This window comes from Thunnus albacares, chromosome 10 (assembly GCF_914725855.1).
Source record: "Thunnus albacares chromosome 10, fThuAlb1.1, whole genome shotgun sequence".
NCBI classification, from domain to species: domain Eukaryota; kingdom Metazoa; phylum Chordata; class Actinopteri; order Scombriformes; family Scombridae; genus Thunnus; species Thunnus albacares.
Window position 1 is genome coordinate 26,268,065 of NC_058115.1, and position 22,959 is coordinate 26,291,023.

The 22,959-nt window shown below is 38.6% G+C and overlaps 1 protein-coding gene and 1 long non-coding RNA gene across 2 annotated transcripts; one reads left to right on the forward strand and one right to left on the reverse strand.

Annotated features, from left to right (window-relative positions):
- Window positions 1-1,204: 1,204 nt before the first annotated feature.
- elovl6 (ELOVL fatty acid elongase 6) lies at window positions 1,205-20,605 on the forward strand. Its single transcript, XM_044364312.1, has 4 exons — window positions 1,205-1,484; window positions 16,315-16,446; window positions 16,759-16,910; window positions 18,937-20,605. Exons 1-4 carry the CDS (start codon window positions 1,402-1,404, stop codon window positions 19,377-19,379), a joined length of 810 nt encoding a protein of 269 aa, XP_044220247.1. The 5' UTR covers window positions 1,205-1,401; the 3' UTR covers window positions 19,380-20,605.
- On the reverse strand, window positions 20,086-21,917 carry LOC122990811. Its single transcript, XR_006405489.1, has 2 exons — window positions 20,831-21,917; window positions 20,086-20,681 (listed from the first exon to the last, which is right to left on the reverse strand). It is a non-coding gene; the product is annotated as an uncharacterized LOC122990811 (long non-coding RNA).
- Between the last annotated feature and the right edge of the window lie 1,042 nt (window positions 21,918-22,959).

Here is a 22,959-nt window from a genome sequence, read left to right on the forward strand (position 1 = left end):
TCAATGATTTTACTTGAGAAGGGGAGGTGTGATAAGGGCCTATAATTGTTAATTAGTGAAATGTCTAGACTGTTCTTTTTTAAGAGTGACTTGATGATGGCTGTTTTCAGGGCCTGTGGACAGAAACCTGAGAGAAGAGACATGTTGACAATCTGTAGAAGATCTGAGGCCATACTGGGGCAGTCTTTAGTGGCTTTTGATTTTGTATAGCCTATATTGTTGATATTGAGATTAATAAAAATGGAAATAGATGGATACAAAGAAGCAATCCAGTATCTTTAACCAGCATAGCAGGGTTATCATCTAATCAGTAATATCTGTTCAATTTTGGCTTTTTATTACATTGTCTCATAACATTCAAATCATGCCTCATAAGTTGGTTGAAAATTGCATTTGATCATATGTATTGTGTTCATGCTTAGGATGAAAAGAAACTGTTCAAATTCTGTCCAAAGCTTTCTGCCACAACAGTTTCAGATTAACATATTTTCCGCAAATAATAAATCACTACAGACACTAAAAGAAAGCTACTGTATGATACAGGCTGTATTGTATTAAGTATTTAGCAGTCAAATGTATATCTTTCATATTTTTTACCTACTTTATACTGATTGTTTACTATGTAGCTATATTATACAGGGAAATGTCAATATTAGATTGGGATTCAAAATTAAGTAATTAATTAAGCTCAGGAACACTCCAAATTTTTAAATCGTAAAACTACTTCAGCACTATGCTACAGAGCATTCATATAACTCAACTCAAAGTTAAATAAGCATTATTGAACTGGACTGATGTGAAGTGGTTAATACAGAGTTAATATTAAATGCATTTCATTTACATGAGAAAAAGTTGGACACAACTGATCTGACGTGAACTAAGTAGATAATCTTTTTCTTATCTTGAATTGGTATTAATTTAGTAATGATGGCTGTTTCACCCTCAGTCACCATTAGGGAGGGGACTCTTTTTTTCCCCCATCCTTTCCAATCCTTTCCCAAGATGTCTGTCTTTTATATTCTAATGAATTAATCTTTTTTAAGTCTTTGCCTGGTCTCCTATGAAGCTTGGGATAGGTTGCATTTTGCTCGGCCTCTATAAAAGCCACTGAGACATATTTCTCTATACAAAAAAAAAAAGTGCACCCTTGATGACGAGACGAGAGCCAATCTGGCGGCGTTAGGACCTGGGGCGCACCTTTCTGAGGAAGAGGGCGTAGGCTCGGTCAGCCTGTAGAAGAGGAAGGTGCCGACTGCCAAATTGCTCGCGCACAACCGCGAGGTCCTGACAGCAGCACGAGCGATGCGAGTCGAAGGCTGCGAGGAAACAAAATAAACAGAAACACCTCGGCCGAGTCTCGTCTTGTTTCAGCGGCGTGAAGAGCAACACAGCGCAGTGAGCATGTCGGTGCTAGCTCTGCAAGAGTACGAATTCGAGAGACAGTTCAATGAGGACGAAGCCATCCGATGGATGCAGGAGAACTGGTAAGGAAGGCTACACTGCCATGTAACGTCAGCGCCCCGTTTTTAATCCCACACTAAACATTTTTTTTCACTGCAGAATCAACGCCGTGTGTGTACGTGCTGATTGTGAATTAGAGGCTGTAACGGCGCACATGCATCAGCCTTCGCTCATCGGGATTAAACCTCGCCGTATCCTATTATATCACGCTCCCTGTCATCATCCGCAAATTGCTGCTTGTGCTTCATAAAATGAACAAATTCACGCAGGCCTTGAGCCGCGTGCGTATGCGATGCTCTGCCATACTTCAAGCCTGTCTGAACTAATTGAATACTACCCACACTCCGCTTGCTGCATTGTCCATCTTTCACTCGGATAGGATTTGTCCTTGATTTCCTGCGATTTATTCTCCCGGCATCAGTTACCGCGATACTATTGTAAAGGTCATCCATGGCTCCAGCTGCCTCATCCATGTAGACAGCCGCTGGCCCAATATTGAACCAAGCCTGGCCCCATCCTGACACTCCACATCCCCAACAGTCATCTCATATCTCACAGTTATGTCAGTAAAAAAAAAAAAACAGACCACTGTAATTGCATTTTTAAAAGACTACCGCACATACACTCATCGAGCACTTTTATTATGTATCATATTGAGAAGTGTTTCTAATATTTTGTCCACCACATTAACATAAGTGTCCAGTCCACCACCACCGCCCACTGCAGCCTCAATGATAAAACATAAAGTAGAATTATCACCTTTCTGACAATGTCAACAAAAACTCAACATATATAAGCGTCGTAAAATTAGAATTTAAGGCAAAGCTGTTGTATTGAATTGCATTAGATTGCATATATGATCCTGATAAAGTGGTCAGTGAGTGTAACTTACCATAAAATCCTAGGAATGTTGTAGTGTTCAGGCTCCATGTGTTATTGCAAGGTTACTCTACTTTGTACCATTCATGTGTTTCTCCATAGGAAATAAGAAGAAAAAAAACAGGAAGTTGGTATACTGATGAGCTAATAACTGATATAATCTAAAATGACTTCTATTTCATTTCATAAAGCCCGCTTGAAATGACTGGCAACCATAATTGAAGATGAAAACTCAATGAAGACATCTCATTGTTTGCCCAAGGGAGTGTCTGACAGACTTTGGACAAGCTGTAACAGTAGCCCAGACTGACTCCGTATTATTAAGTAAACATTGTTTCATGGTTGTGTGCAATGATGCGCTTCATATGTAGGTCATGTGCAGGGCCAGAGCAGCTATCTTTTTTGCATAAAGTCACTGGAGGGTCATTATTCGTCCAGGTCCCTGCCAGCAAGAAATGGTTCTAAGCAAAATCAAATGAGTCATGCGTAAGGTTAGCATGGGCTTCATTAAGCATTCAGTGGCACTGGGTTTGTAAGAAGACATCTGAGAGTAGCACACAGTGAGGAAGAGGCATTCATCTGGTTTCCTTCTATCATCTGTTTGAACTGTCTGTAGAAACGCATTTAGAAAAATATTTTTAACACAAGTTCGGGTTGAATAGAACACATACTGTAGAGTCAGTCTCTGAATAGTTGCGTTCTTATTCACTGAAATGAAACTGTGTGTGTGTGAAAGAGAGAGAGAGAGAGAGAGAGAGAGAGAAAGGGGGAGAGAGAGAGCATGGGAGCAATGTGTAGGAGCTGTCCATACCCTGGTACTGACAACCGACCAATAACGTTCATCTTCTGATGTCTGCTGACAGAGAATTAGCCAATCACGTTGCAGCTGAACTGTGCTGACTTCTCTTTGCTGCTCCTGTAGTGGAGGGTGTCAGACAGGGCCAGTGCACATGGCTGATAGAGGCAACAACTGTAGAAAATTGGATTGGATAGGTTGTTTATAGCACATATAATGTACAGTGAGCAACTGACTAAGAGTGGCATGTTTTTATAACTCAAGGATGAGATGGAGAAAGAAAATAAACAAACTAGTTTGAATGCATGTGTTTCGCAAAATAGAATAGACACAATATGATATGATGTACTAAATAAAGCTGTTTTTTAATGGTCAGTTCAGTAGGACACTTGGAAACCATCTGCAGTGACTTTATTCACAGACATGCACATCACAGTTTTATTCATTTATTTAGTCTGGAGTAAGGCATCTTTACTAAACCTACTACAATTAGGTTTTCACATCAATTTAACCAAATGCACATCTCAGTTGAAGTAGTTTTTGAGTAACATGGGGTCACTTAGGACTAGGGTTGGGTGTTAAGATTTAATATATTATTATTCCTTTATAAATGTCAGTTTAAATTCAGTTTTTGGCATATTATTTTAATAAGAAAAGAAATCAAATATTTCTAAAGCAAAACACACATTAATATTCAGAAGGTTTAGGTTTTCCACAGTCTCTTGTCATTAATGGCAGTGTATTTTGTGGGTCATTTGTTTAAACGGTGAAGAAGAATCTAGTTGAATTTAAAGTGTTGCGTTAATTTTTCCGTGAGCTGTATGCACTGATGTTTGCTGATTCAGTGACATATTATTATAATGTATAGTGTTGCAGGAAATGCCATGTCATGTTAAAATGAAATTGTTTTCTGCAATGATTGCATTTTGCTATATCACCGCTGTCTGTGAAATGTAGATGCACTTCTTAAAGTGAGTTGTGAGCCATCATTTTGTAAATGCTATGCGCATGTGTCAGTGTAGGCCGGGTCCCATCTTCACTTTCAGGAACATCTATCAGTGGGTTTAAACATTTAAGTATATTGCATCCCACTTGGTCATGCCACCTCAGGTGTTTTACCTTTGACCACTGATGAGAAATGCCTACTGATAGTCAACTGATTTGGCATGTGGTCAGAATTACATCATGCTTGATAGTCTGAACAGGTGTCTCAGTGCACAATTGCCTTTTTTCCCCACCTGAACACGCCCATAGCTGACAAAATAAGCTCCAAGTAGGAAAATGCTGTTGGCAGCAGGTTTTACCTGTAATATAACCGCCAGAGATGAGGATCACTGTTCATAACAACTGTCAATCAGGAAATCTATTCAAGCCCTGAAGGTAAGACCCATTTCTGGTATATTTAAGTGAGGACATTACTATTTATTTTGTCTGAAGTCTAACTTTTGAATCCATTTGGTCATGGAAGGTCTTGGAGGTTGTGGAAATGGGAGATATCTGAAAATTTGAATGCAGAAATTGCATGGTGAAATATAATCTCTCAGTTTTTAGGTAATATTTTTGCTAATTTTGTGAGACTAACAACTTTTTGTTAAATATGCCGTTTTGAAATATGCCATTTTTAATGCATCATTTGCAATGCATTTAGAGTAGCAATGTTTATTGATGATGGGGAATAAGTCCATGAACAATGTAATATGTGAATGAGTGAAACAAGATGTAGAGAAGATTCTAGACATGACAGGAGGATCATATCATTGACATTCAGATTGCACGTCCCTTTCAAAACTTCATTACGTGTGCACTTAATAGCAATTTTACATGACCAGTATCCCAGAAGTCAGTAAATGTGCTAAAAATAGTATTTATGAGAAGAACTAGACTATTTTAGACCATTGGTTTAAAAAAAGTGACCATGACTAGTTTCCTCTTTCTATCTAGAAGTATGAGTTCATCGGATCCGCTTTGCCTTGCAGTACATTACATGTAATCATGTGGTGTGACTGTATTGATGTAGAAATGATATATTGTTTAATTTTGGTAGTAGCACTAGACATCTAGTGGCTGATAAGGGTAGATGATATGTTTTAGCCATCACTGTCAGAGGTGCTGGCAGGGTAGCTAGTTGAGATAATATGCTGCAGACAAACTCTCACAAACTACGCACAGTATGACTTCACTGGTAAACACCACTTATAGATATGTAATTCTTAGCTTGGGCCAAATGATATCATTGGGTCATTGTTGAAATCTGTTCATTTAATCTTGTAAAAGCCTTGTCAAACAGAGAGAAAAACTTCATATTTCAGACGTAATTTGAATCATTAAATGAGCCAGAAATAATTTTACTTTGTCAGATGCTCTTACACCATCTCATATTATTATGTTGATGAATCAATTTCATTTACTATTCTTAGTGCAGCCTGAGGTACCTTCACTTTTCAGTTCACTTTTAGAGCTGACACGCACTAAGTAAGATATTTGTGTTTTGGTCCAGTCTTGAGCCATTGCTAAAGCAATCCAGATTTTTCTAAACAGATGCTGTGACAATGCATACTGTGTCTACATGTCATTGTTTTGCAGGGATGAATGGAGACTGGTACAAAGATCTGATGTGTTCCTTTGAGATTGGCAGCAGACAGCTCAGCATTGTGAAACGAGGACTGTTAAGCAACTAGTTGTAATAAGACTAGGAAGAGGAAGGAGTGGATATGGGCCTAGCTGCTGTTATTTAGTGACTTCAGTATCACCCCCTTTTCCTCTTATAATGAACAATACACAGGCACCAAAACCTTTGCTGCCCAGTTACCTTCTCAACCTGGATTTGAGTAACGTGTACTGCAAAGTCCTACTCTGATATGTACAACCAGCAGAAAGTACTTCTGTGTAGTACTTATACCATGAGCATTTGAGGTAGTGTAGGAGCAGAGCAATATTCTGGATATACAGTAGAAAAATATATATTTATTACATACCAATGACACAGTAGAGGTGACAGTTTGTCAGACTTGGTATAGCTGATGAAATTATAATCTGCCAACCCCAAATAATCTGTGATTATACTAACATTTCATGTACTAACGTTTCTGTATACACAATAGGAAAAGTGTGAAAAAAAAATCCTCAACTTCACATATTGCTGTCGTCAATCCTTTCCTGTTATTTCAGGAATGTTAGCATCAAACAACACCTGAGACCTGAGAAGCAAAGTGCAAAGCGTAGGTGCTGTCAGTACATTTCAGAGCAAAAGTGGCATGTCAGCAGGGAGATATTAATATCGATGACTTTTTTTCTGTCACACTCTCTAAAACCCTTAGCACTCTTGTCCAATTTGATCTGTTCAACACATGTCCCTCAACTGTAGTACTGATCAAGGAAAGACTGGCAGATAAGATAGAGTAGGGAACAGGACTAAGATAGCTTGCTTGGATATTTAGCACAGTTTTAGTGAAAGTCTTTGCGTCACTAGTGAAAGGACTTGTGGACCTGGCACTGAATTAACCAAATCTTGCAAATAGGTTTTGGTTCTGTTGACAATCTCTACACCATTTCTTATCTCTTCTCTTCAAGTCAGTCATCTCTGACTTTTAAATTTTTCTCTCATTTGCATTTTTTTTTTTAGGTTTCTTATTTGCATAGTGTAGTTTGAATTTCAGTGCATGTGAATTGAATCTGCAGTGTGTTTTATTTCAAATTGATGCAAATGCCAAAAAAGCAATCCCAACAGAACTCATAGCTGTCCGTTCTCAGGTCAAATGGCACCTCTGTCAGTCTCACTACAAGGCCATTGCCAAGGGGGAAGCGGGTGTTAAAGTATGGCAAGGGTTCTGCGTGTTGTGACTTGGGCCAAATCTGTCTGCCATGCAGGAATCCTTATCTGGATGGGGCAGGAGGTTTAAGTAGGCATGCAGACAACTCTCCTTCAGACTTGATGTGACATTTAACTGCGTCAACACCAACATTTTGATATGCAACTGTTCTCTTCTTGATCGATCAAGTTTGTGTTTCTCAATAAATTCTTTTGTTTCAAGACATCCAAGGTTCCTGGTATTTCTGCTTCAAGATTTTTCCATAACAACAGAATGTAATTAAACAGACAGATTACTCACTCTTCATGGTGTGGTAGGAAAATGTCACTGAAAATAATCAAATGAAAATAATCTAATACCAGGCCATTGTGTAATATACAATAGAGGATTATGTATGTCATTCAGAGTGAGCATTGACATTGTGTAGGTGTGTTTGTTTATTTTCTCCATAGTGATGAATTTGATTTGATTCTGTGCTATATTAAGGTTGCTGTGTTTTGCAGTGGGGCCTTACTAGCTAAAAGAGAGCTGTTACCCTCTTTTATACACACATCTTCAACCTGCTGACTCACTCTGTGCTCCCACAGACGTCATCATTCCTCATTACCATGCAGGTTGCTTGGAATCTGTGTTTTCTGTTTTTGAAAAGCCTCTGGGGTAGATAGCATCCCACCGGGTCTTTGTACTTTTGATGGATCTCTGGTGGTTTTGCCCCGAACTGATAACAAGGGCGGCGGAGCCCTTGAACACTGCAGTGAGACCGAACAATGTGTTCTTTGTTGTGGCCTCTTTTGTTTTTGTTAATTCCTACTAATTATATGATTCAGCTGCTCTACTGTTTTTACCGTCACATTGGAAATACATTTGTAGGGTAAAATAATAATATATGTAATTAATTGTCTTTGTAGATTTCATGAGAGGTTTAGTGATGTTGCTTTGTTCTAAAGGTAGTGTTGTTGCTGTCAACACACAAAAGCTAATAATTAGGTTTTTGATTCAGACGTTGGGCTCATTTCCTATTCTGCAAGGTCAGGTTCCTGTGTGATTTGATGAATTAGGAGATAAGTTTCTAACGTCCAAGTCTCATGTTACTTATTCAGTCCACAAGGTCTCCTGCCTGTTGTCTCAGAGTGCTTATAGCCCTGTTGTTGGATGGATGAGACCAAAAGAGATCCGTCTTCAATCTAGCATAAGGTTATTTTGGTCATTACATATTTTAGTTATTTGTAAGAAGATTCTCTTCTCAACTGAGGAATTAAACTCATGTCCTTCTCCATAGTAGCTTGCATTGAACAGAAACAATCAAATATTACATTTATGGATGCCAGCATTACAGGTAGCAACTAACAGAGGATGCATAACTCAAAGTGCAGAGGGTATAGGGGAGGTTGTTATAATTACAGAGCAGACATTTTAAAATGTTTATTGAAGAAATTGGTTTTCAGTTTTCAAATTGGGGTAGTAAGAATGACGCTATACTTTAAAGCCATGGTAGCTGCCTCCTGTTTGTATTTTATGTGACCTGAATTTAATACATGACTACCATGCCCATTACTTATTACTTTATTATTATTATTATTACCAATTAAAAAGATTCTTTATTGTCAAATGTGGCAAGAAAGACAACACACTTATTAGTTTGCTATTTGAAGAAAATAAATGATTTCCATTGTAATTCTAAAGGTTCAGTTAAAAAAATGTGTTTCCTCTTGATACAGTTCAATGTAAAGTTGTGGTTATGAATGCTACCGCCAGCAAATGGTGATGCTAATCAGTCCTGACCACATTAACCTAGAGTCCACCCCAGGCTTGATGTTTTCTAGGCTGCTCTGCTCACGACTGGTGAGGCCAGAGATGAAGATGTGGGCTGGCTCTTTAGGAATTAAGGACTGCCTGGGGTGTCGCCACGCTCTGGTGTCACATTCAGATCTCATCAATCTGTCAGGAAAGAACACCAATGTAAGCAACGTAAAGAGCATTTCATTGTACATTTCATTTGTATGAAGTTATGGTGTATGTCATTGAAAATATGTGAGTAAATAAATATGTTGTTCCCTTTCAGCAGGTTGTAACAATATGCATGATTGTCCAGTTGGTCTCTAGGTTTTGCATTAGTTAGACTTTTGGTGTATCCATTGGGAGAGGTTTGATGCCTTTTTCATACAGGAGACACGCATCTGACGGGGGCCGATCCAGATAAAATTCAGATAAGGGTTTGACCCATGTCACTGTGTGAGTCTGAATAGGGTATGCTTGACACCACCATATAAGTTAAGCATTGAAATCACTTGTATATTATGTTAAAGTTTCTTTACCCAAGGCTTTTTATGTCTGATGATACCTGCCTGCATACTGCCTGTGTACCTGCAGGATTAAAAAGTATATCTACTAGGTGGCAGATGAGGGCTAAATTATCCCTGGCTGATACTAGAATATAAAAATAAAATCGGACAAATGGCGTCACATTGCATCTGAGTGACATGGTTCCCATTTAGCCAAAGATGTTGTACATCTTTCCACATTTCCTCAACATCACACTGATGTCCTGTTGGTTGGACAAACAGAGGGGCACAGCTTGATCCATAGCCTTTAGGTGTGGTCACAGATTTCCTATCACAGAATCTTGTGAAAGGAAGCTGTAAACCTCTAATTACTACCTTTTGTAAGCCATAGTGAAAAAAGGTTTTTAGTACAATAAATATGCAGTAAGGATTTGGTAAAATGCTCAGTATGCACTGTGCTTATACTGTTTTGGTGCTATGCAATACAAGCTTCCTACAAGCCATTGGTCTTGCTGCTTAAAATAAGCATGACTCAATATGTTCTTAAGTACTTAACAGGCTGAAATGATTACCATTCAACAAAAGTCCTCTTCTATGTCATGAATCGATAAATTGTCCTTTCATGGGGGTCATCAGATGAAAAGAATAAAATAAACCAATGAGTGATAGTGTCTTACAGGCCTGGTAATTTTAACGTTCCTCGTGGAATTGCATGCTGTAACTAGGAGGACTGGCGGGTGTTACTGACTGGATTATATCTGAGAGCTTCCTGGATGACAGATTATTCTGTAATAGCTAGGTCTTATTTACAGTACCTCTTGGTCTTATTTAATGGTTTGCTGCTCATCCTACATTTTGGTACACTAATTGTAATTGCCTCTCCACTGTCAGACAACAGTGCCAGGGTCACATACCCATAACTGGTCTTTGTGTGTGTGTGTGTGTGTGTGTGTACTTTCATGCATAAACACACATTTGTTGTGCTTCTAGTTGTATGGGTATATTTGACGCTATAAACATACACTTTAGTCAGACAGTTAGACACCAGCACACTGGCACAGGCGTGCAGACTCATCCTCAGACTGCAAACTCAGGATTACGTAACGGGTGAAATCTCCTGGACCAGCTAATACAGATCCAAGTTCCACAGCAGGTTATCCAGCAGCTTTATACAACACTGTCAGTGGGGGAGGGGAGGGGCTATGGGATCAGGATCCTTATTATATTTTGTACTGTACTATATTGGCTACATGCGAGCACGTGGACCACCTAAAACCACAAGCATAAAGTGCACACCTCTGTTGTGATTTACAGTCCCAGTCCTTAAAGCTGAAGTCTAGACCTGTTAGTTTACTGAACAAATGTTTATAGGTTTTTATGCCTTTTCTCAGTGGCAGTTGTCTTGTTTGAAGTTAGAATAAGAAAACCTTGTGAGCTAAACAACAAGTGCAATCCTCATATTATGTTGGGCTATAATGATACAGAACATCTCTAGAGTTTTGGTTTATTGGCTTTTAACAATATGTTCTTCACCCTTTCAGATATGAACGCCCTTTTTTTTTGGATGTCTCAGATATTCAGTATGATTTGGCAATGCTTCAACTGGGCCACCATCCAGCGTCTCACCCAGTGATAACAATCACACATGAGAGAAAGAGATGCCAGAGATACCATACCTACCTCACTGAGCAGCTCTTGTTATACATGGACTTTATTTGCACATTATATCAACCATGGTCATAGTTTCATTTTGAACAAGTCTTTTACTCAACACATTTTCAATATAGTAGTGATAATATAATGTTTGTCCACATTGTTACACGGTCATGTAATGCCTATATGATTTATGTAGTGTTCCTGAATCCTCCGTAAAGAAATGTAACATTTTACTTTTCATTTCAGTAGATCAAATGTTAGGTACATGAAACAAATTCAGGTACACAACACATGCACTTAAACTGAGGCAGTGAATGAAGCCACTGCTGCTTACTGTCATTTGGAAGAAAACCCAGCTTGAGAAAAACAGCTAGTTTTAAGCATTGCAGCAAGTGAGAAATCTTTGCTGATTTTGTTAGTACTACATGCTGATCCTCCCTAGAAGAGCTCTGACATTGTAGTTTTTCATTTGTGCAGCCTTGGCCTGCTCTGACAAACAGCAGCAGCGAGCCTCTTGCCACACCCCTCTAATATATCATCCTGTCCAGAAGTGCTAGTTCCAAAATTCCTGCTTGAAGTTTTGTTTTTTTCCATTGTATTGAAATATTTTTTTTAAAAATTGGTAGAAGATTTAATTGGCTTTTTATGTCTGTTGTTCTATTTGTTGTTCTGTCTCTTAATAATTCAACAGATCAATTTGCTGTTTGATCTCTTTCCTCTTTATTAGTTTCAGATTTTGTTGTTAGCATTATTTGTTAATAAACTCAAATAACTTAACTTAAATATCCACTGTAAATCATGACTACAGCCAGAGGTAGTAGCAGAGCATGTTCAGTCAAGCTTGTCATTCAAAGCTTTTAAAGTGACATTTAATAATCTTTGACTTTTCTCAGCTTCTATAACTCGAAGAGGAGAATGTAACACCAATTATAGAAGTGATCCTCTACATAATCTCTAGTACGCTAATCATCCTGCCATATGTGAATTTCTTTATAAGGTTTAGTATTTTGGGAAATAAATTGGCAGTGTCTTGGAATTCCAGTAGTTGGAGAGTTTGTTTTAATCCAGAAATAGAAAGTGAATTTTAAAGGGCAGCATATGAAGCATATTTTTGAATACTTGGTCGTTTTGTGCTACATATCAGTCAAAATATATATTTTTGTCCTTTCCATTGGCTAGTTAAAACATTATACCACCTACATGATAGCTATTATTCTGTCAGACATGTAACTTGTTTGTAAACTCCATGTCTTCAATGTCATTTTTTGGGTGAATTTGAGTACTCAAGCTCAGTAGCAGAGTTGTAGAGGCACCGGGGACATGAGGGGATGATGTGAATTCACACTGATGTCTCAAATAGATTCTTGTGACTGCAGCCATAGCTTGGCTGCAGCTGGCACTTCAGAGCCTTTGCAAAGACAGCAGCAGCACCTCCCCCACCACCTCAACCAACTTGTCAGCTTTGACCATGCCCTTGGGTTTCTTTATCCTTTATTTTTTTTCTGACAGCAGTGTAATCTGTCTTCTAAATATACGGCAGTAGGCCATGGACATCTTAACCTTTGGCTTAGTCTACTTACACATGATAACGATAAAACACTGAGGGACATTCCTCCATACCTTTTGTGCTAGAACTGAAACATCATACATTGCAAAAATTATTGGGGTAGTTGTTTCAGTAGGCTGATTTTGGCTCAAATGCTAAATTGCATGTTAAACTAGTTGAGATTGTTCTTTCAAATCACACAGTAATTTCAAAATTGAAAGAGTGTAATGATATGTGTTTTGATAGAACCTGAGTTCATGTCAGTTGACTACCCAAGTCCTAAATGTAAGCATAGCAGGAACGAGTGGGCAGAATAACTCGCTGATCTCTGATGATATGAGTAGAGGATGATACCACATGGCATGCGCAGGTGCGCACAGTGGGCACACGTATACACACTTCACACACAGTGAACTTATGTTGGGAGAGTAAGCAGGGACGGTTGGTTACACACTGTGACAGTCCCAAAGACTCGTCATCTTGAAAAATACACTTGGCAGAGGACACATTTTTGAATGCTAAAAATCTTGGTGTCCCCATTTTCTTTTCTAAGGTTACATTGTTCTGTTGTCTCACAGAATACACTTTAAGTAAAAGTCATTTTATTGATATTTCTTTTCTCTTGACTTTATTTGCATATTTGGTATTGAGGTAATCCAAAAGTTATGGAAAGTAATCAAGTTACATTACTTTAATATTGTGATACTTGGATCAGCACTACATTACTGTGGTTGCAAATGAAGAACAGGTCTGCAACTAGTAAAAAATAAAATGTATTACGTAAATGTTTACCTTATTTAATTGAAAATATTTTATAATCATGTAGCCTGTAAAATTTCAAACATGATGACAAGTATCCAATACATTTCAGACCTCCTATTGCTTAGTTTTACTTAATTAATGACTTTTGCATTTAATTAATTGTTATTGACAAACTATCTGGTGATTGAATCATACACAGGCTGTACTTGCTTCACTAAAAACAGTAAGTGAATGCCATAAACCATATCTGTGTGGGATGTCATTACATGTAAAATGTATACTACGGCACTGGTCTTTGAAGCTAATTTGAAAGTGGCCAAACTGTGGAATTACAACTACATTTTTTTTTTTTGAGTGCACTATTAGAATTTGATCCATTCGGTCCGATCACATTTTGAAAGTAGTAGAGCCGCACGATTGAATTGTTTTATCCCCATTCAAGTTAGCCAGAGGGCTAAACTGGAAGTTAGCTGTCTCAGCCGCTCTATGGGCCACATGCCCCCATAGAGTGTGCGCAGTATGTTTTCATCCGGGTGGTTTCTTTACAGTGGAAAGTGGCTTTTTTGGTTTCATGCACCACTGAGCAACTTTCATAGGAATGAACAGGGAGGCCCCGCCTCCGACACTGTATCCAGTTCTCTTTATATATCCATGTATACTACACGCTGCAAAGCTTAGCTTAGGCTGTATATCACTGTGACCTTTGACCTGTCAGCAGTAGCGACAGTCCACAGAGGGGGAATGCTGAGATTGTTGCTCCTCTGCAATCCTCCCTGCCTTACTATGTAGGCCACTGTGTTTTGTGTGTTGCTCTGTTCTCCCCTCCTTCGTGTGGTGTTAAGGAACAGTGATGTCATTCTGCAGTCCAGCCCTGTTGTCATTCTGTGAAAGCAGCTCCTTTTGACTTTCAGTGGACTGCTTTGTCCTTTGTTCAGTGGAGGTGGCCTAAATCGGTTTGTGGGCCTCCTGCAAGAACAGAGAGATGGCATCTATTGTCCTTAGCATATGGACACACAATGAAGTCCACTGTTTAAAACAATTGACAGTGTTTCTGCAAAGAGGGATTCACATCTTCATGAACTTATCTGTCAGGGGCCGTTTGAAGGAATAGTTTCAACTTCACATCCTGGCAGTGTTTTCTTTGCAATAAGAAAAGATGGAGAAAAACAAAAGTAAATAGGCAGGCAGAAAAAGTTTTTTAATCGGCAGTAAACCGTTGAAACATCAGTGCTAACTGATATTCAGCTTGTGTTATGACTGCCTCAACAACATCATCACTATTTCAATCTATGACCTCAAACATTCCAACCAGATGGAATAAATGCTTCTGTGACATTGTTTAAAAAACAAATCATTGGCTGCATGACAATTTAAGGTGTTCCTATTATTTTGTCCGGTCCCTGTATATCACACAGCCATGTTTTTTTTTTTTTTGTGTGTTTTTTTTTGCCTAGCCTACACACCTGGTCAGCAAAACTAAAAGTGCTGTTGTTGCCGTGCTGTGCTGAGGCTGCAAAACAGAACAGGATGTATTGCTGTGTGCACGTAGCATATGTGACAGTTCTGTGAGAAATGTTTGTGTTTCTAGTGCGAGTTATGCACAGACCTTTGACTGGTATAGCATGTTTTTTTATACTGTATATTACAATGGCACGTGGCATTGAGAATGTGATCATATCCTTGGTAATTAAAATGAAAAAAAAATCAAAATAGAAAACACATAAAAAATGGTTTTAATAGAATACTTGTTAATTACTCATTTCCACTAAGTAATTAATTTAAATTTAGCCTTTATTTCAACATCATGTTGTTCTCTCTCTATAACTTCTAAACAGCAGGACTAAAACAACATCACTGAACTGGAACATGACTCCTTGGGCTAGTTTTTATGCTACCCATCATCCCTAGGTCTATGAGTCCTGGAGGTCCCAGAATGCCTCATTCCTCTGCCCTCTGCAGTGTACTCCGAGAGCAAACCTGATTCACTTATTTATTTCATTCTTGAGGGCGGTACTGAATATGCATTGTTTTTTTAATCACCACCATGCAGTTACACACACGTCTCTAGCTCTGTCCACTTAGCAGCCCTACTGTGGGTCTAGTGCCTTGCTCATTGGCATCTGCAACTGTAATACGTTTTGTTTTTTTTTTGTCCTAAGTTTTTTGGCTAGTGCTGCCATAAACCGTTACACTGCTCTCCGTCCAATAGACCAAACAGTGTTTTGGACAAAGCCGCTCTAGTTTTAGGCAACATGCCCCAATCTTCTGTTGGTCTTACTCAGCATCCAATCTGTCAAGTCGACCACCTGTGTTTTTTAATTGTGCTGAGCTCTGGGATATGCTATTCTTTAGATCCAGTTGGGCCAGGTGGTGCTCCAGCACAAGCCCTCCACTTCATGTGGCACAGCAGTGATCTCTGACAAGTCAATTAAGGCAAACATGAGGCACTGAATGGTGGGAGTCGGGAGTGAATAGAAGCAATAACTGCAAACTGAAAGCTAAGCATTTAGCGACAGTTGGTGCTGGACTCGAGTCATTAAATCATAACTTTTGGCACTGCCTGTGAAGTCAGTACAGCAGTTTATGTTTTGTAAATTGTACAAAGAAAGGAAAAGGAGCAGTTAGAGGAATATACTTTTTATTGTTATTGTCTTTTATAAACCTATATATTTTTTTGTTTGTTTAAAATGGCACTCAGCACTCAGTAACTACTGTGAAAAGACTCTTGAGGGAAGTACATGAAGGAAAAGTCCACCTTTGATCACAACAACATCAGTTTGCGATGTGCATAAAGTGTGTAGTTGCGTGGGCCCAGAAGTGCAGTGTACACGCTGCCTCTAGTCATAGGGTGGATTTGGAACTTAATCTATTTTAACATATTTTTTCTATGTATAAGCCTTGCACTATTTTTGTCATATTTATGCTGTTATTCTGTCGACACTGCACATTTGTTGCAGAAAATCAGTTTTAGCAGCTCACTACAAGCTGCCCAGTGTGTCGCGTCTGTGATTGTATGAATATTTACCAATCAACCAAACATAATCAGCATAGTAACCTGTGGAAGTACAGGTTATGAAGTCAAAAGAAGGTTAATGTCAATTTCTTTCCTTTGTTGTGTAACAGGAAGAAGTCCTTTCTCTTCTCTGCACTCTACGCTGCCTGTATCCTCGGGGGCCGCCATGTCATGAAACAGAGGGAGAAGTTTGAGCTGAGGAAACCGTTGGTGCTATGGTCGCTCACACTTGCTGTATTCAGGTGAAAAAGACTTGATATTATTAATGAAAACAAATGTACGTATTTTTTTTTTTAGAGCTCAGAGAGTAATCTTAATTATGTAATATAAAACTGAACGTCTGTATACATGTAATTGGACTGGGTTTGAGTGTGTGGACACGACTTTGGTTGCAGGTTGCCTTTTAGCTTGCACATACTGGTCTTTAGCTGGTATGGTGTCAAAGAGAAAATGTATCAAATGTTTAGTTAATCCATGGCCTAATTAAATGCATATTGAATGCATTTTTCCACTACAATGATTTATTATGTCTACATTGTTTCTTGTCCATGTAGTATATTCGGTGCCATCCGTACTGGGAGTTACATGATGTACATCCTGATGACGAAAGGGCTCAAACAGTCAGTTTGTGACCAGAGCTTTTACAACGGGCCTGTCAGCAAGTTCTGGGCATACGCCTTTGTACTTAGTAAAGCACCAGAACTGGGTAAGTCTTGACCTTTTTATGGCATGTCTCATATTGTTTGTGTACTTCATTTCAGTGTGTCAGTGAAGTGAGAGCCAACATTTAACACTGCCAAACAACAATAGCATGTTGGTGAAATACTATGCTACTGTAATGAAATGCTAATAATGCAAATAAATCATCAATAATATTTGATTTCCTAGACTTCTATATTGATATTTTAGACATTTTCTCACTTAATATACCACTGAAGAACCTCATATTTGTCCATCCTCCCCTAAATGTACCCTGACCTTTGGAGTTTAATATTTTATGTTTTTAAAGATCCTTTTCTTCCTTTATGGTTCCTTTTGTTGCCCAAGCATAACCCCCAGGCTTCAACCTAGAACAGTTGTTCTACTCAGTAGGAATAGAAAGTGGCAGATGCTTATTGCCCTGGTTTTCTCCGTCTGGTTGTAGTCCAAACCAGCAGGATCATGACTGTGAAGGCTGGAAACCTAGACTGTCACTTTGTACCCACAAGGCTCAGAAACACAAATTCATTGTCATTGCTGACTTAACACATAAAGCAGGAACGTGTACATATAGGCCTATAGTATGCTTCTGTACTAAGGCGTAATGTCACAAATGACATGACTGTCATGCTCACATACGTATAGATGTCACACAGTATATTAAGCAGTGGAATTGCTGGTATTACAAGGAAAACAGAAGGTCACAGATGGCTGACATAATTCTGATACAATAATTATAGTTATTTAGATTTTGAAGTAGCTTTCACATTGCAATGTTTTCCATAATAAAAAAACCCAAAAATCTGGCAAACACTGAATATAAAATCACTGATGACATTACATTGACTTTGTTGCCAAATAAAAAAGAAATAACATTTTTAAAAATACTAAGGGTAGACAGCCTATTTTCCTCAAAATTGGCTTGTTTTTCTTTTGTCTGTATCCATAGTAGTTGTATCAGTTTAATGTTGAATGTTCTCCATATTATCATTGTAATGGGTAATAAATTGGGGCAGTAAATACAGCTTTTGCTGCCACTTGCGTTTCTGTTCATTATTTATTTTTATTATTATTTTTTTCCTTACCGCACAAATTAGCGAAGCCATTCAAACTGTCGAAAAATACTTTTTGAATATAACTTATATCATAGTATAGTTACATACTCACACTCTCCTACCAGGCTCTTGGAAGCAGTCAAAAATTACTTTCTCTGGCAGTTAGCATGTATAAGACTGCCTGTTTGTCTTTTTGAGCTCCTTATCATCTGTCACAGTGGTATTTGGCAGCTTGACATATTACATTTCTGCAGTAGAGATATTGCAAGACACTTTTGACTCAGAAAAACATGTTACACAAGCCTTCAGAAACTTCTGCAGGTTAAACTTGACTAATGAAACACATTTAGTGCTGACTAACTCTAACATACTCACTATAAACAGACCTTAAAACACTGGCTAGCCTAGCAACATTAATGCTATAAACAACCCATAATGCAACACTCTGTGTAGAAGTTGGTTTTACACCAGTACTTAATCCATTGAAAAGAATATCTGATGTTGTGAACACTTAATTGTCTAGACCCTGAATATAAGACGACCCCAATTTTTCAGACGTATTTCCAGGAAAAAAAACAATACAGTAAACTTTTTGAATGCATTTATTCCTGTTGTAGTCTATTCTTCATAGCCTCTATAGTCTAAATGTCTATATTTATTCTGGTGTTGTCATTAAGAAGCTGACCTTGCAGCAGGAATATTGGTCGGCATTTGGCAGGCACGTCATTTGAAACGTTATTCTTTATGTCAAGCCTGAGAGAATTACTAATGTCTCTTGACTCTGCGGCGGACATGACGTGATTGCATTACCCTGGTAAGGCAGTAACCACGGCACCTCCATGTTTGTGCCAAGGGCTTTGTGGTTTTACATTGCTTATTTAGCCAATATTTTAAGCTTATTTGAGAGCAATTTAAATCACAACCAGCCATTTTGAATGATAGCTGATTTTTCCTTTTCTCCTGTTCCCCTTCCCCCAGGTGACACTCTCTTCATCGTCCTGAGGAAACAGAAGCTCATCTTCCTGCACTGGTACCACCACATCACCGTACTGCTCTACTCTTGGTACTCCTATAAAGACATGGTGGCTGGTGGTGGATGGTTCATGACCATGAACTATTTGGTCCACGCCGTCATGTACTCTTATTACGCTTTGAGGGCGGCTGGCTTCAAGGTGTCGCGCAATTTCGCCATGTTCATCACACTCACCCAGATCACCCAGATGCTGATGGGTTGTGTGGTCAACTACCTGGTGTACTCATGGATGCAGCAGGGCCAGGAGTGTCCATCCCACATGCAGAACATTGTGTGGTCCTCCCTCATGTACCTCAGCTACTTTGTGCTCTTTGTCCAGTTCTTCATCGAGGCCTACATTGGCAAGTCCAAATCATCGGCTATGGCTGTCACCAAGAAGAGCGAGTAAAAAAATGCCATAAGTATGGGAAGAAGGGAGATGATGAAGAAAAGGGAGGTGGGAATGGAGAGCAGGTACCAGTGACTTGAGAGAGTCTGTTAGGGTTGGGTAGGGGTTGCTGGAATGAAAGATGGATGATGGAGTGGGTGCATAGAGGCCCGGGGGAGTAGGGGTGGGTTGGGAGGGGGGGGGGGGGTCAAGAAGATGGCTGGTGTTTGTGCTTGAGCATTACTAATAATGTGCAGATCTAAAATGCCCCAATGGAGGTTACGTCTCCGTTAAGGGAAGCAGCGCCGCCATGATAAGAAGCCATCACGAGTTGTCCACCTGAAGTTTAAACGCCCCTTTTTGAATTCACAATGAATAGTTTTTAAAACCTAAAAGATAACAAAAGGACAGAATCGCCAGATTAAAAAAAAATTACATCTGCCATGTGCATATGTTTACTTGATATTAAAAAAGATATTAATTGGTACATATGAAGATGGATGGAGTCAGCGTTTACTTGAGCCATCTGAGTATGTTTTTGTCCGTCTGTCATCAGTGTTTGTTGTTTTGTTTTGATCTGTCAAAGGAAAAGTTAAAGACACTGGTGAGTGTGTGAAGCTGCTGAGTGTTGGTGGTTGATATGAGTTGATGGGGTGAACGGCACTGTATCTTCTGTGACTTACATTGCAAAATGCGATATTTTCTCAGGTCTTAGGTTATCTCTTTCTTAATATAATATGCATATCAAGACAAAGTAGACATGTTTAACATCAGCACCGGTTTACAGTATGGCTGAAATTCATCTAGAACGGGCGCATAGTTGAAAAAAGTATGACTGATTGGAGGAACACGTCTCCGATGACCACACTGCTCCTGGGCATGATGGGAAACAGATGCTGACAGTGCCCTGCTTCACCACTCGTCATGACCTTGCAGAAGTTGCCGACCACACTTGGAAAATGACTTGCCATTGATTTCCAAATGCTTCTCTGTGTTAAAGGGTCCCTACCAGTGAAGAGAACCAGTCTGTTGGACACTGAAAGATTAAATGGAGGACAAACATATTTATGTTTAGCAAAAGAAAAAAAATCAAACATGCAAATTGTCAAAATCTGCTGTATTGACTTTTAAAAAATAGTATGTATCCTTAATGGTGTCTGTTGTGCTATTGTGCATTTGCACTGTATCAATGTCAAAAATGTGTTGCTGAAAAACTTAACGTACGAACAAAGAGTGCAAAAATGTGACATTCTGCCTGTGGTGTGTTTATTTCAGCTACAACATCTTGGCATTGCACACTTACCCTTTTTTTTGGTGCTCAACCTGAAAAGTCATTTTAGTGGTTTTGTTAGAATTACAAGGAGCAATATTTAGAAGAAAAAAAAAGGTCACAAGGTGATTATCACTTCTAGATAGTATATCTTTTCAAGTAGACAATTGATTCAGTGAATCTTAGTGGATAAGTTGCATACCTGCTATATGAGCTCTACAGTGTATCAAGGATCCCGCTCTCTGTATTCACTTGAGTCACTAAAGCCAATATGTGTCACCACTAAACACAATTTGCTGGTACCAATTATAAACAGCATACATGACTTAAGTAATTGAGGTAATTGGCTTAACCAATTAACCATTCCACAGTTGCAGCTGGACTTGCATTAGAAGTGTTTACATGCACTGCACCTGGCCTCCCCCTAGAGGTGCAATTGTGGAATAAAGTTTTATCATTGAGACTAACTACATTTTTCAAAAAATGTTAAATGGATAGATCCGTCATTTTGAGTGAGGACACTTGACTATTTAGTTTTTTTTTTAAATGCTCTGTGCTCTATTCTATGTTAATTATTTTGGTACCTTGATCATCTAACAGAATGTTTTATTATTTCTTGTGGTTCATTATAGGCCTTAAGATTGCCACAGAGAAAAATAAAATTTTCATGTCTTTCATTGAAATGTCATGCATTGTGATGTGTTAATGGTGCAGCATAAAGCAAAAGACTGAAGCTAGAATAGTTCTGTAAATGATAGGCTACAGTACAGAAATAAAGCAAATACCGTTCCAGACAGAGAAAAACATCCTGTTGAAAAAGCCAGTGGAACAAATGATTTGGTCATGTTTGATTCTTGGTGGATTCTACCACAACCACACATACACAAAAGCAAACTCATGATGATTATAGTTAAGTTATGTAAAACTCATGTAAGTAGCAGGTAGACATACATGATTAATTAGTTTAGCTTTCACCAATGTGTTTCCTTATTTAATAGACTTTTCAACCAGAACAGAAAACATGGTAGCCGGAAGTGACCCACCCCCTTTCCTATTTCGTGGGACAGCAAAATGTGAAATGCTAGTTCGTTGATCCAGTTTAACACAATCTCGACAAAAATATCTTGCTTCACGCCGCCATCTTTCTTTGGTTCAATAAAATAGTTGTGCACCATAGCCGCGCATTTGTGAATGAATCGAAAAATTGTCTCGTGGAGCAGGAGAGCTACTGTTTTTTCACAGGTTGGATAGAATAATTTTTGAGGAGTCTTGAAATGTCTTCGAAACGGCGGTGAGTGTTGTCAGTCGACCTGATATATCAAAGTTTGAATTGTTTTTAAATTTGAAAAACACATTGGACAGCTAACGTTAGCCACATTGGTGGGATGGAGTGAGGAGCTGTGGCTAAACTGTTCCTGTGGTGCCAATAATCACCGCCAAAACAAAATAATAAAAAAAAAATATAAATAGCTAGTTAGTGGGCTTAATTGAGTCTTCAGCTAGATAAGCAAGCCCAAACAACTACATGGCGAGATGAGTTCATTTGATGTTTGATTATTTTTTATTATAAAAATATGGTATGGTAATGATTTACCACAGTATGAAAAGTAGTCTCTCAAGTTTTTTTTCGGGGGTTGGTGTTGCTAACGTAAATACTATTGTCTTCTGGTCCAATAGTGAATTACACACTCAAAATACTTAGACTTAAGGACATAATGCTTTAACATCTTCTTGAATAGGTTCATGCAACATGCATTTTATAAACAGGCATTAGTAACATCCAGACCAGTTTCAGGACTGACCATGGATGCATTCTAAGGTGTTATTATACATCCATGGGGCAGACATAATTTGTCAAAGCAGGAAATGCACAAGTGTACCAAAAAACATCTGTTCCACCTGTTCCAAATACATTGCGGCTATTATTAATGATATAAGTCACACCTGCTTTGGCCCAACAAAAGACTGCCACGAAAAAGAAAAGGTCTGTTAAATTGTGGGTCTGTGTGCAAGACTGTTGAGGATTTTTAATGTTATGATTAATATACCTTTTAAAAAGGTATATGATTTTTTTGTACATGGGCAGTGGGATGCAAATGCATGGATCATTTTCTTTTGTCATGTATCAATGTGACTGAGAATAGGCAAAAAAGGACTGTGTTTAGATGGACTCAGGTTAACTTCACAAATCTTGTATTTGGTAGAACAGTTTGAATTGAATTTGATTTACATGAAATTTGTTTTCCGCCTTTAGCGGACAGCTACAATAGGGTCTGATCTATGTCACAAAAGTAAAAGTGAGAGCCCAGGTAATCCCAGCCAGTATAGCAG

Excerpts from the sequence above, each read along its gene's own strand:
- elovl6 (XM_044364312.1), top strand. The coding sequence starts at position 1,402 with ATGTCGGTGCTAGCTCTGCAAGAGTACGAATTCGAGAGACAGTTCAAT. Across the intron at positions 1,485-16,314 it reads CGATGGATGCAGGAGAACTG|GAAGAAGTCCTTTCTCTTCT; the intron begins GTAAGGAAGGCT and ends GTTGTGTAACAG. Across the intron at positions 16,447-16,758 it reads CTCACACTTGCTGTATTCAG|TATATTCGGTGCCATCCGTA; the intron begins GTGAAAAAGACT and ends TTGTCCATGTAG.